The sequence below is a fragment of the Schistocerca gregaria genome, chromosome 7, assembly GCF_023897955.1.
Source record: "Schistocerca gregaria isolate iqSchGreg1 chromosome 7, iqSchGreg1.2, whole genome shotgun sequence".
NCBI lineage: Eukaryota > Metazoa > Arthropoda > Insecta > Orthoptera > Acrididae > Schistocerca > Schistocerca gregaria.
In genome coordinates this window covers 558,815,738-558,830,336 of record NC_064926.1, presented here as the reverse complement: position 1 = coordinate 558,830,336, position 14,599 = coordinate 558,815,738, and the positions used below count along the sequence as shown (strand labels likewise).

The 14,599-nt window shown below is 38.2% G+C and overlaps 1 protein-coding gene across 6 annotated transcripts in view; it reads left to right on the top strand.

Annotated features, from left to right (window-relative positions):
* The window catches only part of LOC126281932 (neurobeachin), a 2,071,601-nt gene extending 2,057,743 nt beyond the window's left edge, over positions 1–13,858 (top strand). For all 6 annotated transcript variants that reach the window (XM_049981271.1, XM_049981272.1, XM_049981275.1 and 3 more), the window contains 4 exons: positions 5,444–5,707; positions 10,599–10,795; positions 11,122–11,273; positions 11,526–13,858. In XM_049981271.1, the coding sequence (XP_049837228.1) occupies positions 5,444–5,707; positions 10,599–10,795; positions 11,122–11,273; positions 11,526–11,616 (704 nt within the window). In that variant the 3' untranslated portion in view covers positions 11,617–13,858. The remainder of the gene's footprint in view (positions 1–5,443; positions 5,708–10,598; positions 10,796–11,121; positions 11,274–11,525) is intronic.
* Positions 13,859–14,599: the final 741 nt, after the last annotated feature.

The window sequence follows — 14,599 nt, the reverse complement described above, 5'->3', positions numbered from 1 at the left end:
CTGGGGCAAGGAGGAGAGAGAGAGGATGGGGGGGGGGGGAAGGTGTAGTGCTGCTTGTGGGAGCATGCAGGGATGTAGGGCTGGAGGGGGGGGGGGGGGCAGCAGAGGAGGAGAGAAGTAGAGGAAGGAAAAAAAAAGTGAGAGACTAGTGGGTTCGGTGGTGGAATAAAAGAATGTGTAGTGCTGGAGTGAGAAGAGGGAACGGTATTGGTGGGTGAAGGACAGGGACTGCCAAATGTTGAGGCCAAGGGAATTACAGGAATGCAGGATGTATTGCAGGGAGAAGTACCACCTATGAAATTCAGAAAATCTGGTGTTGGTAGGAAGGATCCATATGACACAGGCTGTAAAGGTCCAGCTGTCTCTTAGCCACAGTTCGTCAGTGGACAGACAGCTTGTTGGTGCTGAAGGAAGTAAGGCTATGAGAACAGGTTGTGAGCCATTCTTGGGTAGCTCAGTTGGTAGAGTGCTCGCCTGCGAAGTCAGAGGTCCCAAATTTGAGTCTCAATCCAGCTCACAGTTTTAACCTGCAAGGAATGTTCAGCTTGTTGGTTCTCAAGCCCTCATAGAATGCAGCACATGGTTGCAGCTTAGTTTGTAGATCATGTGGCTACCTTCACAGAAGCTCTGCTTTTGATGGAACAGGTGACACTTGTGACCTGACTGGATTTGTTGGTGGTGGGAGGAATGTATGGAACAGGTCTTATGTAGGTCTCTTACACATACATGAGCCATGAGGCAAGGGGTTGGGACCAGGGGTGGAGTAGGGATATCCAAGGATATTGCGAAGGTTCAGTGGGTGGTGGAGTACCACTGTGGAAGTGGTGGGAAGGATAGTGTATAGGGTAATCCTCACTTCAGGGCACGACAAGAAGTAGTTGAAACCCAGGCAGAGAATATGATTCAGTTGCTCCAGTCCTGGATGGCACTGAGTAACGAGGATAGTGCTCCTTTCTGACTAGATAATGGGAACGAGGAAGGTCATAGGTGACTGGAGAGAAAAAGCACAGGAGACCTGTTTCTGTGCAAGGTACTTCCCAGAACCCCATCTTGCCTCTACCTTCACTAGTCCGTGTCCTTCACCCATCTATCCCCTTCCCCTGTCCCAATCCAGCAATTCACAGCGTTCTATTCCATCAGCATACTCACTAGTGTCCCTCTTCTTTTCCCCTCCCCTACTTCTTCCCTCCTCCACTTCCCTTCCCCTCCTCCCTACCATGCCCGCTCCCCCACCCCCACGGCACCCCTACCCCTCCCCAGCCTCAAACCTCTTGAGTGCACCTAATAGTCCTACCGTGTCCCCACCATGTCCGTGCTTGCTCCCACAACCAACACTACACCCTTGACCACCCCTACACTGTTATCCCTCCTCATCCCCACCCTAGCCATCTCCTTACTCCCACTACCCAGAATACTTCTCCCACCAGGCACAGTTGCTCACAGTCTGGACCCAGTGGTCAGACACGTTGGCCTTTGTGTGTGTGTGTGTGTGTGTGTGTGTGTGTGTGTGTGTGTGTGTGTGTGTGTTTTACAAGAAGGTCTTTTGGTCAAAACCTCACATGTGTTGCACCTGTCTGTGGCTTGGCGTCTCCTCTGTATATTGAGTACCAATCTATCCTTTCCATAAAATTGTCGTTATCCCATCCTGGTTTTCCATTGCTTGGTTTAAATGTTGTTATAACTGATATAAACCATATATTGCCAAAATCAGTAATGAGAGTGTTGGAATATATACAAAATTGGTTTGAAATTGAGATGTTAACATATATACCAATTACAGAAAAACAGTCACCTAATGACATAGACCCTAGAATGCAAAATAAAGAAATTGAGAGCATGTCTGTCACAAAATTTTTGTGTGTCATTATCAATGAAAATTTAGGCTGGACAGCACACATCTTCTGAATCACTAACAGTTTAACCTCTCCTTGCTTTGTGTTGCATGGAATTAGTGTTACGTGTAGTAGACAGTGTAGTAGAATTGTTTACTTTGCTTAAATCCATTCTGCCATTAGTTATGGTCTCACTTTCTGGGGTCATAATAAGACAAACATAAAAACAATCTTCACTGTACAAAAGTGAACCGTTAGACTATCTATCAACAGTTCAAGGCTAACACCTTACAATCATTTACTTCAACAGCTGAGTATTTTACCTTTACCATGACTCTATATACAAAAAAGTGTAAACATAAAAAGGTACACTGACAATTTCAAAACTAACTCAGATTTTCATTCATATAATACAATAATGTGCAATGATATCCTTATAAAAAGAGTAAACGAAGCTTTAGTTAAAAAAGAAACAAAGATTCAAGGTAATAGTTTGTATAGCAAACTTCCAGCATAGATGAAAGAAATTAAAAAATTGCCTGCATTTAAGGAAGCAGTACTCAGATTTTTAATACGTTCATACCATTTTTGTTTTGTGTATTGGTTTTCTGGTTACCACGGCTTTATTTATTGCTTATCATTTATCATTTGCAATTCACTGTTGCTGTTTTGTTGTTTGGAGATAGTGAGTGGTGCTGTGGACCGTAAAAAATGGAGAGCCAGGTAGAGAAATCAGAACATTTCTGACATATTCATCTGTTTGAGTTCAGTAGAGGCATGACAGCAGCTGAGGAAGCCAGAAACATTTGCACCATGTATGGGGATAGTGCCATTGGCAGAGCATTGCAAGAAAATGGTTTTCTTGTTTTAAGAACAATTGTTTTGAATTAGTGACTTAACACATTCAGGAAGACCTTTGAGGATTGATGTAGATAATTTAAACACATTAATCCACAATAAACCATGTCAGAGTACTTGAGAACTGGCAGATTTGATGAACTGTGATCATTCCATCATTGTGTGACATTTTCATGCAATGTGGAAGGTTGAAAAATCAGGTGTATGGGTACCAATGCTCTAAGCCAAAATCACAAAAATCATCTCTGCTTGCTCATCATCAATTGACTAATTTACAACACTGATCAATCCTGTCCTGTGCCATTACTGGTGTTGAGAAATTGTGTCTTTATGCTAACATAAGGATAAGAAAGGAGTGGTTGAGCCCAGACAAAGTGACAACTCCCCATACAATGACCTGTGTGCATCCACAAATGATAATGTTATGCATGTGGCGGAGCAGCGACAGTGTGGTGTACTACAAATTGCTTTCCCAAGGTGTACCCATCACTGCTGACAATTATTGTCAACAACTGAGGTGTCTTCCCAGCACAATCCAAGAGCAATGACCAGAAAGATTGTGGGAAATGATGCTACTCCACAATAGCACCCACCCACATTCTGCTAAACTGATAAAAAACAGTGCACGGGAGTTGGCTTGGGAAGTCATTCTTCACCTACCTTATTCACCAGGTCTTGTGCCCTCTGATTTTCACCTTTTCTGCTCTCAGCTGAACAACCTTTAAGGACTTCCTTTCTGGATGAAAATGCACTCCAAACATGGCTCGGTGATTTCTTTGTTTCAGAACCACGTGATTTCTACAGTTGTGGAACCGAAAAGTTGCCCAAGCATTGACAGACTGTTGTAAATAGTGAAGGAGTGTATATTATGGATGGCTAAAGTCTCTGTTTTGTGTGTCTTTTGTGTTCATTAAACTTATGGAAAAATGCTATGAACTTATGCACCAACCTAATAGCATGCATTTGTACGTAAATGTCAACTATGTATTCCATATAAAATATTTTTCATTATTTTTGTAATGAACTGAGTTGCATATGCAATTTTTAATGTGGTATGTATAATGCTATGTATTTATCTGATGAAATCCATCCAATGTAGATTTTCTCTGAATGACTACTACTACTACTACTACTACTACTAGTACTACTACAAGGATCGGTGGAATACAAGGATGGTCCCATAAGTACATGGTCTGACAGCGAGATGGCAGTTATTGTTGAAAAATACTTCTGGATTAGAAAGCATATGATCTATTCTACTGTGGGAGTGCCTGCTCCTTCGTTGATAACAGTAAAATATTGGGTAGTTGAGTTTAAGTGAAGCTATATGAGCTGCGAAGACAAGCAGTGCAGTAGTCAACCAAATGAGGTGAAGAGTCCAGAAATGGTGAGAAAACCCACAAAGCAGTACTGAATTATCATCAGCTGAAAGTGCGCAACCCAGCAGACATAGTAGACATTTCAAAAAGTCTGGTACATTGCATATTATCTGAGAATTTGGGCATGGGAAAGTTATGTGCAAGGTTTTAGCTGCGTTTGCTGACACTTGAGCAAAAACAGTGTCATGAAGATGTTTCAGTTGAGTTTTTGGAGACGTTTCACAGCAACAAAGTTGTTTCATAGCCATGGATGAAACATGGGTCCACCACTTTACTCCCAAGACAAAAGAACAACCAAACAATGGACACAGATTGGAGAACTGACTCCAAAGAAGGTAAAAACCATTTCATCTGCAGGGAAGGTCATGGTGACGGTTTTTTGGGATGCGCATGGGATAATTTTTATTGACTACCTTCAAAAAGGAAAAACTATCAATGGCAAGTATTATGTGAACTTATTGCAATGTTTGGGTGAAGAAATCAAGCAAAAACAGCTGCATTTGGCCAAGAAGAAAGTGTTATTTCTTCAGAACAATGTACCAGTTCACAAGTCCATTATTGCAATGGCCAAAATTTGTGAATCAAAGTTTGAATTGCTACCTCATGCACCCTATTTGCTTGATTTAGCCCTCTCAGATTATTTTCTGTTCCCAAACGTGAAAAAATGGCTCCGTGGTCGAAATTTTCAACAAATAAAGACATCATATTGGCTGTTAATGGCTATTTTGAGGAATTAGACAGTTCTCGTTATAAAAATGGTATCGAACTTATTGAACCTTGCTGGGAAAAGTTTGTAGAGCTGAAAGTAGATTATGTTGAAAAATAAATACATTTTTTTCCAAAATTTTTGTATTTTCTTTGTTCGATGGGGTACTTATGGGACCACACTCGTATGCACGTAAATAAAAGAGGCAGTTACTGGTGTTTCATATATTAATAAATTTGAATTTCATAACAAACAAAAATGTAATCCATGTGAATCTTTGCAGTGTCTGTGTCAGTGGGTAAATAGAAAAATACCCGTAATATTTGATCTGCTTGATTGTATTATGGCAGTTGCATCTCACTGGAAGGAATCGTTAGGTGTAAGAAAACTTCTGATGTAGAAATTATTCAGGATAGTTCATACAAGCCAGCTATTCTGATTTGGTTTTTCATTTTTTCTCAAAACATTCTGGGCAGATGATATTGTATTGGTGCCTACCAGTAAGCCACAGCTGACACCTTCCCAGTCCTTATCTATAATTATTAGCCACTGCAGATTGAAGTAAATTCTTATACTGCATGACTGTTGCTTATTTTTGGTTGATGTTTATGTTTTGTCATTTTATGAACAATGTTCTGATTTTTACATGTTTCATTTTTCTGTTGCAGCAAAGATAGTTCAAATAATTTTTGGTCACTATGGTGTAGTTACGTGTCTCTCACGCTCTGAGTGCAATATTACATCAGACTGCTATATAGCATCAGGCTCAGCTGACTGCACAGTATTGCTATGGCACTGGAATGCACGAACACAAACCATTGTTGGGGAAGGTGAAGCACCTACGCCACGTGCCACTCTCACAGGCCACGAGCAGCCCGTCACCAGTGTCGTGATTTCTGCCGAGCTTGGACTTGTAGTATCAGGTTCAACAAGTGAGTACAGGTGTCAGTGCAAGTTTTTATCATTAACACATCCAAACAATTAGTAGAATGAAATGTATTTGGCAAAGTTTCCACTACTTGTTTGGTATTTAAATGGATTTGTGTATTTAATATGTTACTGTACTTCCAGGTGGTGTCTTTTATTCAAGATTCCTCTCTGTAATAACTAAAAAGCTCAAGTGCTTTTCACTGAGAAATTTATATCATTGTGTTGATCTTCACATGGGTTTGAAGTAAACTGATCTTATTTTCACGTGATACTATCATATAGCATAATCTTCTGGAGCAATGCAGTGAAGGTCAAAAACAAACTTATTTTACAGACTGATGCAGTTAGAATATTGCACACGGCTGGTAGAGTGGGCCATAACAAGCATATTTCACATAGCAGCCCATGTCACATCCCTTAGCATACAGTGCTAGGTGTTGTTGAACAGCATTGCACACTGCCAAGAGGGTAGGCACACAACATGCCATCATGGCAGCATGTCTGCAGGGCAACATTTTCAATGTATTTGTGGCATCAAGATAAATGAGAAGTCGAGGTGATGTTACTTTTATATAATCTTTATCTGAAAACAGTTACAAGAAGTGCTCAAAATTATCCATCCTGCTTGAATGCACACCGTGCAATGATGCTGGAGTGACTGTCACCCACTTTCAAGCACTCCTGGCAAAGTGGAAATTGCATCAGAGGCTGCCATAATGCATACTATCAGCTCTTTATCAGTCCAATGGGTGTTTCATAGACAACAGATTTAATGTGGCCCCAGAAGAAAAAGTCAATGAGTATCAAGTCAGGGGAACGTGCAGACGATGCCACCAGCCCACTGCACCCTATCCAGTTCTCACCAAAGGTTTCACATGAATGCATTCACATTGCATGTGCAAAGTGCACTATCTTGTTGGTACCACATTAGCTGTTGCATGTTGAGTGGAACATGATCCAACAGCTCTTGCAGAGTTTCTTGTAAAAAGATTAAGTATTTATTAGCATTCGTTGAAAACAGTCTTGGTTGCAATTTTAGGTTTTTTATTTATCAACTACGTGTTTCACCTTATTTAGGCATCTTCAGGCTGCTCTTAATTTGGTATTTCTTAGGACATTAGACAGTGTAGCTAAAGGGCATACTGTTTGATGAATCGTCCTAAGAAATACCAAATTACGATCAGCCTGAAGATGCATAAATAAGGTGAAACGTGTAGTTGATAAATAAGAAAACTAAAATTGCAACCGAGACTGTTTTCACCCAATACTATTAAACACTGGTTTGCTGAGTCATGCCACAGATGGATTAGAAGAATTTCCAGATTAAGTATTTGTTTGTGTTCAGTCACTGATGGGATGTATGGACTGACCAGATTACCACCTACCAAGCCAGCTCAAATGTTGGCACTGAAGTGATCTTGATGACCATGAACAAAGGCAGTGTGTGGATTTTCCCATGTCTGCACTTCTTGATTGTGGCTGTTGAACATACCTTCTCAGCAGAATTCAATTTGATGTGGAGAATCATTTGGGTTAACGGCGTTGACCTTCTGGAGGCGTTAGGAGTAAAAATAATCTTCCTGCCATATACGCCAAATTGTGGAGTGGCTTTCACCCATTTCCTCTGCAACATGTGCCTTTACGAGAACGTGCCATTGTAAAACATACCTCAAGTGATCCAATCCCTCAGAGTGACCTGTGGATGGTAGTTAATGTGTGTGGATGTGGCACTCAACAACTCGGAAACTGCCGAATGTACAAATGTTGGGCAGCATGAGCATTTCCATCCACCAGCCTGTAAGCACAGTGCATGTCTGCCCTTTCCTCCCCACAATAGCATTTCATTTCCTGTCCAATACATACAGTAACAAACACAAGAGTGTCCCCATTTGATGACAAACTGATGCAGGGTGAACCATACTTCAGTGTGCACACGTGTTGCCCTCTATGTAACACCTATCAGACAGAAGTTTCCACATCCAAAAGCAATGCATTCATGTCCCACTAAGAGCTGGAAAACCCGTAGTGTTGTCCTGCCTGAAATATCTGCAACTATGTCGATTACAGCATTTGCAAATAAAGGTCATAAAACTTCAACCTGACGTCTCTTTTACTGTGATGTCACAAATACTTGCCTGCACTATTGGAGGTGCACGATGCTGTTCAATGATGCCTAGTGATGTACGCTAAGGGGTTCAGACATGGATTGCTACGTAAAATAGGTTTGTCGTGACCCACTCTACCAGCGATCTCATTTCCTACATTCATTCCAGATAAACCCTATATATTTCCTAGCACAAATGTCTATAACGGATTACCAGTGGACAACAGGCAGCAAATTAAAAATTTCCAGATGTTCAAAAAATGAAATAAACAATTAGCTTATTTTTCACCCCTTCCACAATTTATGAGGATGTATGCTTTTGGGGATGTGAATTCATCTTGATTGTGATGTCTGTGTTAAACGTATTGTGACTTTAGAGGCAGTTCACAGCATCCTGGCTAGAGCTATAATGCACTGTTTAAAGCATTATGTAGCAACTTTGGCAGCATGGCTTAAGAGAGGGAGCAGTATCATTTGTCAGTGAAGCTGCTCTCCTCCATACAAACATACATATGAATAAAGGAATCTGGGATTAATTATCAGTGAGAGTAGATTATCATGTTTCAGTTTGTTGTTAGTACAGTTTACAGGAAGAGGCTGCAGTGGTTGCTTCTGCCTTCTGTAGTGAAATACTTTCCAAAAAAAGCCACCCAGATATCCCCATGGCTTGATAAGATTTCAAAGTGGTGCAAAGATTTGCAACTAGCTTTAAATGTTCATAAATGTAAAATAGTGTTTTGTAACCCTCGTTGCCAGTTTTTGCAAAGGCCCCATCGCTACTGTTGTGGGGGCCAAGTTGCCACTGTTGTTACAGTATGCCGGGTGAGTGAGTTCGTGAAATGGCTTCTGATGCAGTACACCATTAAGACAATTTCTCCCTGCCACTATTAACAGGACAGGAGAACAAAGGTTCTACAACACTCCAACAAATGAGTTAAAAGGTTTACTTATCTTTGTGACTAGTTGAATATTGAAGTCTTGCAGCACTTCTTGTAGTATAACACAAAAAATCCTTCAGTGGCTAAGTGCAAATAATCATAGGTAAACCTAACAGTGTGCAGCAAATGCAATTACTTCAAATGTCTGTTCACTTGAAGAGTTCACTATACAACGTTCCCTGTCTAAGTCAGCCCTGGAAGATGATCTATAACCAATTGGGCGAGAGCTGCTCTTATATCTTATGAATAGACTTCTGTCCATTGTCATCTGGTCATTGGTGGATTGTACTTGGCTGGCAATTGGCCAAGACAAAGTCGATGTCTTCATCGTCAGTGCCACCCTTGCCACCGGCGGAACTCATTTGAGTGCCAAGTCTCTGTGGCACTCTCTCCAGCTCGCATCTTTGCATGTTTGTCTACAAAGGATACTGGTTGCAAATCACTTGTGGGACCCACACTGGAATATTTCTCAAGTGTGTGGGACTTGTACCAGGTATGTCTAAGGGGATAGAGAGAAGGGCAGCATGCATGGTTACAGATTTGTTTGACGCATGTGAGTGTGTCACAGAAATGCTAAAGAAGCTGAACTCGGCAGGCACTTGAAGATAGGCACTAACTGTCCAGTGAAAACCTGCTTACAAAGTTCCAAGAATTAGCTTTAAATAGTCAGTCTAGGAATATACTAAAACTCCCTACGAATCGCACACATTTAAACAGTCATTCTTCCACCACTGCTTACGTGAGTGCAATGGGTAGAAGCCCTAATAACTGATACAATGAGAAGGATGGTTTGCATTGCATTTCACAATGTTTTGCAGCGTATGGATGTAGATGTAGAGATGTGGATGGCTTGTACGACATAACTCATTCACATCTATGAATGCTTATATTGGTGGTGGAATTTATGGAAAAATATGTCACTGAATGGAAAGAAATGTAGAAATTTGACAGTAAAGGTAATGTACAGTTGGGCAATGAAATACTGTTACTAATCTGATTATAATGTGTACATTTTAACTTGAGTTAAAATGTTTAAAATTTCCTTCAGGTTGAGATGATGATACAGAATTTTGTCTCCTGATTTTAAGTAATTGTGTGTTTGTCTAAGCTTTGTGTTATTAAATCATTGCTGTATAAATTTTAGGTGTTCAATTTTGTATAAGAAAATTACATCTAATGACTGTTTTCTTTCATGCCTAAACTTACTTGTAGCATATATAAATTCATGTATTTTATAAATAAAGGAAATCAGTCTTTGTTTATCATTGTGATTTTCTTCAAATGTACATTGTATCATTTTCAAACAATGGAAAATCCAGGATGGAATAATAACAATATTATGAAGAGGGTAGATTGCTACTCACCATATAGTGGGGATGTTGTGTAGCAGACAGGCACAACAAAGTGATTACTAAACACAAAAGTTTTTGGCTAGAAGGTCTTCTTCTGAAATAGACAAAACACACACACACACTCACACACACACGCACACACACATATGCAAATGTAGCTCACACACATGTGACCACTGTCTGTGGTTGCTGAGCCAGACTGTGGGTAACAGCACATGATGAGAGAAGCAATCACACACATAAGCAAGGACACCTCATGCATGCATGCGTACAGGACCACTAACTGCTGGGTCTCGGGCCAGAATATTGTATCGTTTTGTCAGAAGTAATTGTCATTTGATGAAGCATAACATGTAATGTCCATTTTTTTCCTTAAGTAGAAATTAGCCATTGAATTACAGTTCAGTTTGGCAACCATAAGATTCAGTGACATAGTAGTTTAATTTTTCATTGAATAAACTAAAGGTGTGTTTCATTGTGTGCTTTGTTTCCTTGTCAGATGGACCTGTTCTTGTTCATACAACATTTGGAGATCTTCTAAGGTCTTTGGACCCTCCTTCAGGATTCCAGTCTCCAGAGAACATAGCTATGTCTCGAGAGGGTGTTATAGTTGTCAACTACGAACGTGGACACATAGCTGCATTTACAATAAATGGAAAGAGACTTCGTCATGAATCACATAATGACAACCTACAGGTAATATTGATTCGTACTCCAAGTTGTATTGTTTACCTTTATTTTTCTGTTGCCACTGTTTGTCATAACTGCCTTAACTTTACTGGGTTTACCTATATTTACTTGTTAATCACTACAGAATCTTAATAGTGCTTTGTTTGATCATCATATGTGAAAATAAATTTATGGATCTAGTGCAATACAGTATGTGCATGATTAACAAAACAAGATTGTACCTGTTCTTGAAATTACTTTATTTAAGGACGCCTTGATTTGGGTCTTCATCTTGCAGTTGTTTCTTCCTTGCTTTTACACGATAGCGTAGTTACTGAGCATACTGTTTTCAGTGTCTGCTTCTGAGCCGCGATGGAGAGTATCTTATGACAGGAGGAGACAAAGGAATTGTGGAAGTGTGGCGCACATTCAATTTGGCCCTCCTGTACGCTTTCCCAGCATGTGATAGCAGCGTTCGCTCCATAGCTCTTTCGCATGATCAGAAGTAAGTATACTCATTTTTCAGCTGTCCATACACATTTATTATCTCTTGGCTGTCCTGAGTTAATGCTATTTATTACTAATGTGTACCATTTCAGCAATGAGTGCTATCAGTTACATGACTAGCTTGAAAAAAAAATTAACATTTTTATAGTGCCTGTCTCAATCAACAATTCAGATGTGTATTTATAAACAGTTTATTTATATCCTGAGCAGGAAGAATGATGAATCTAATAAATATGATTTTTCACCATAGGTTCTTATTGGCTGGCCTTGCAACTGGATCCATAGTGGTGTTTCATATTGATTTTAATAGATGGCATCACGAATTCCAGCAGAGATACTGAAAGGAACCTTTGTATTGTGCTCATTTACTTCTGAAAATGTGGTGTTCCACATTTAGCTGAAAAGCCTGTGGAAATGAAATTCTACTTCATTTGTTGTTATATGGTGCAAAATGCATAAATTTGTTGAATGGTTAAGATAGAAATATTTTTGAAATGTGTGATGCATGGAATCTATAAGAGTATTCCCAATGGTGTGCTTCAGACAGTTCATCCAGTGATCTATTTGTATCACAGGGATAATTTTGCAAGAATTTTTATATAATGATTTTGTAGCAACATGTCAGTTCTGTTAGAATGTTTACACCAATTTATGTGTGTTCAGTATGGAAACTATGTGTATTACAAACTTTGCATCTGAGATGGAAATGTGTGTGTAGGTGCATATTGGTTTCGTCACAAGGGAATTTACCTTCCTGTTATATGACATGTTGTCAGTCATTTTACATTTTCAAGGTAACATAAACAGAGAAGATACTATTTTCATTTACAGTTGAGTTCCTAAGCATTATATATTTTGAATTTGAATTGGAGTTGCAGTATAATGTTCACTAAGGCATGGCAAAACCATATACAGAAAAAAATATTCTCTGGAACATGTACAAAAGTATTATATTCTGTTTCACATTCCGTTAAGAGCAACATTAACTGTAAAAAGAAAAGAAAAAGTGAAAAAAAAAGAAAAAAAATGCTGAGTTATAAGATGTAGTGTTTGTGAAGCAAGTAGAATGTGCAGTAGTGTATCGACACAAAAATTCAATTTTTGCCAGTTTCTGATCATGTGTCATAATTTGCTAAGAAACTGGGGAATAATAAAGCCATACCGATGAAGAGAAATGTAACAATAAATTTATTTTAGGTAATTTGAAATTTTTAATACATTTCTGTGAAGCTTTGGCTTTAAATATGTGTTTACACATGAAGTGAACCATTCATTGTGTTTAAAGGAAGGCAATTACATTTGCGAATGCTGAGACATTGCTGTTTGATTGTGATTATATTATGCTTGAAATTGGACTGTACAAATATTAGCTAATGCAGCTTTGTCCAATGTTTCATATAAAATATTGTGATACAGAACATTGACAGAATCGAGTATTTTATTGTCTGTACATTCCAAGTGCTGTGATTATTTTCTTTACTCTTAGCTAAGGAAGAGAAACTGTGCTACAGCGGTTACATGTCATAGCAACTATGTAAATCTGTACATATTTCAAATTTTGCAAGTACTTAAATGATGTCACACTATAGAAATAAGTGAATTCAATTACTAAGTTAACTTGAATGCGTTTTCAGTTTGTTAAACAGGGGAGAACATGTTTTAAAGAATCTGAAACACTTTTTTTAAAAAAATTTATTAGTGATATGATAGAGATATTGTGGCACAATAATTTCTGGGATGGAACTGTTGGTAAATACTACTCTGAGTACTGTACTTAAGACCACATCACCTTGAGTTATGACTAGCTTTATTTTTACACCTTTTCTCTCTCCAAAGCGTGTTTTTTTTTTTTTCACCATTCCTCAACTGTGTTGTCACTTGTCATTCTGAAAGTATTCTGCCATTAAATTTGCTTTTCTAATGTGTTCACATCTTGGTGGTTGGATTGATATTTCAATTGTGGTTATGGGGTTTGTGCACCAGTGGTTTTAGAATAAAAAATGTAGTTGTAGTGTACTAAACACTAGTAGTGTGAATTCCATTTTTAGGAAAACAACAGCTGCCAAATTTTGTATCTCTTCCCAGATTCATGGAAGAAATCTTGTTGTATTGTTCTACATAACTAATTGCCTCTGCTTTTCAAAGTTCAGAAAGAAAAACCTCTGCAAAGAAATTCATTGTTCCCATATTGTTATTAATTTTAAAGTATTTGAAGCAGTACTTAATTGTATTTTGTACATTGTAATGTGTTGTGAGAAGTCAACTAAAATATGTACTTAATTTAAAAATTAGTTTCTTTAGTTTGTTGTAGATGCAGTAGAAAATTTTATGAAATTGTAAAAACTTTCACAATGAGTATAATTTGGTATTAGGTTTGGTGAGTGGACAGTGTGTTTGTTATATGATTTATAATGATAAAATGTAGCAAGACTAAATTCTTTGCCCTAGCAAGCAACTAAACAATGAGAAAAGAGACGGAGACATCTTAATTTAAAAACAACACACTTCTTTACTCTCCAGATCTAATAAGGCATTTGCTCAGTAACTTGATATAAATGAATAAAATATGATTCAAATATGTTGCCCGAGTTTATTGTTTCCAGTATAACAAACACAGTGTTTTTGTGTGTACAAGGGAATATGGAAAATTCTACTTAAATTCGGATATTGCAGCAGCCAAAGAAATTATGGTTGATTTTCCATTAACACTTTGGCAGTTCTAAGATTTAATTCCCATTTTTCCATTGGCAGATTTATTCATTTCTGAAAGCTAAAACACATGTCTAGCTTAACAGCACTTTTCAACAGTTTTTGACATCTTTACAGATAATATTTTTTTCACGAAGTTTGTATTTAGATCTCGCCCTTGAACATAAAATAAATTGTTTGCCAAACCAAATCAGTCTAGTTTAATATATGACCAATTTATTTTGGTAAGTTTTGTGATTGTTATACCTTAAACTCACAATAGTGGTTAACTGCCACACAAAAAAATTAAGAATTCTAGTGGAGAACAAGTTTCATTGTAGATAACTTCTCTATGGCAGATACTAGAAGAATATTTTCTGTTCCTAGGAGAGAGTAACAGATAACATACTTCAAACATTCTTCAGACATTGGTCTCAAACAGATGAAAGGTATTAAGGAACATCTAATGTATCATTTAAATTAGGCTATACAGTGGTCACACACTGTTGAGTAATGCTCTTGTACTATTTACATTTTAATAAGCTGAAAGAGGACAGCATTTATCCTAGCTGTACTGAATATCAAAGACATGCAATGTGATGAAGAAATCGCCAGAACTAATAAATTTTAATATTT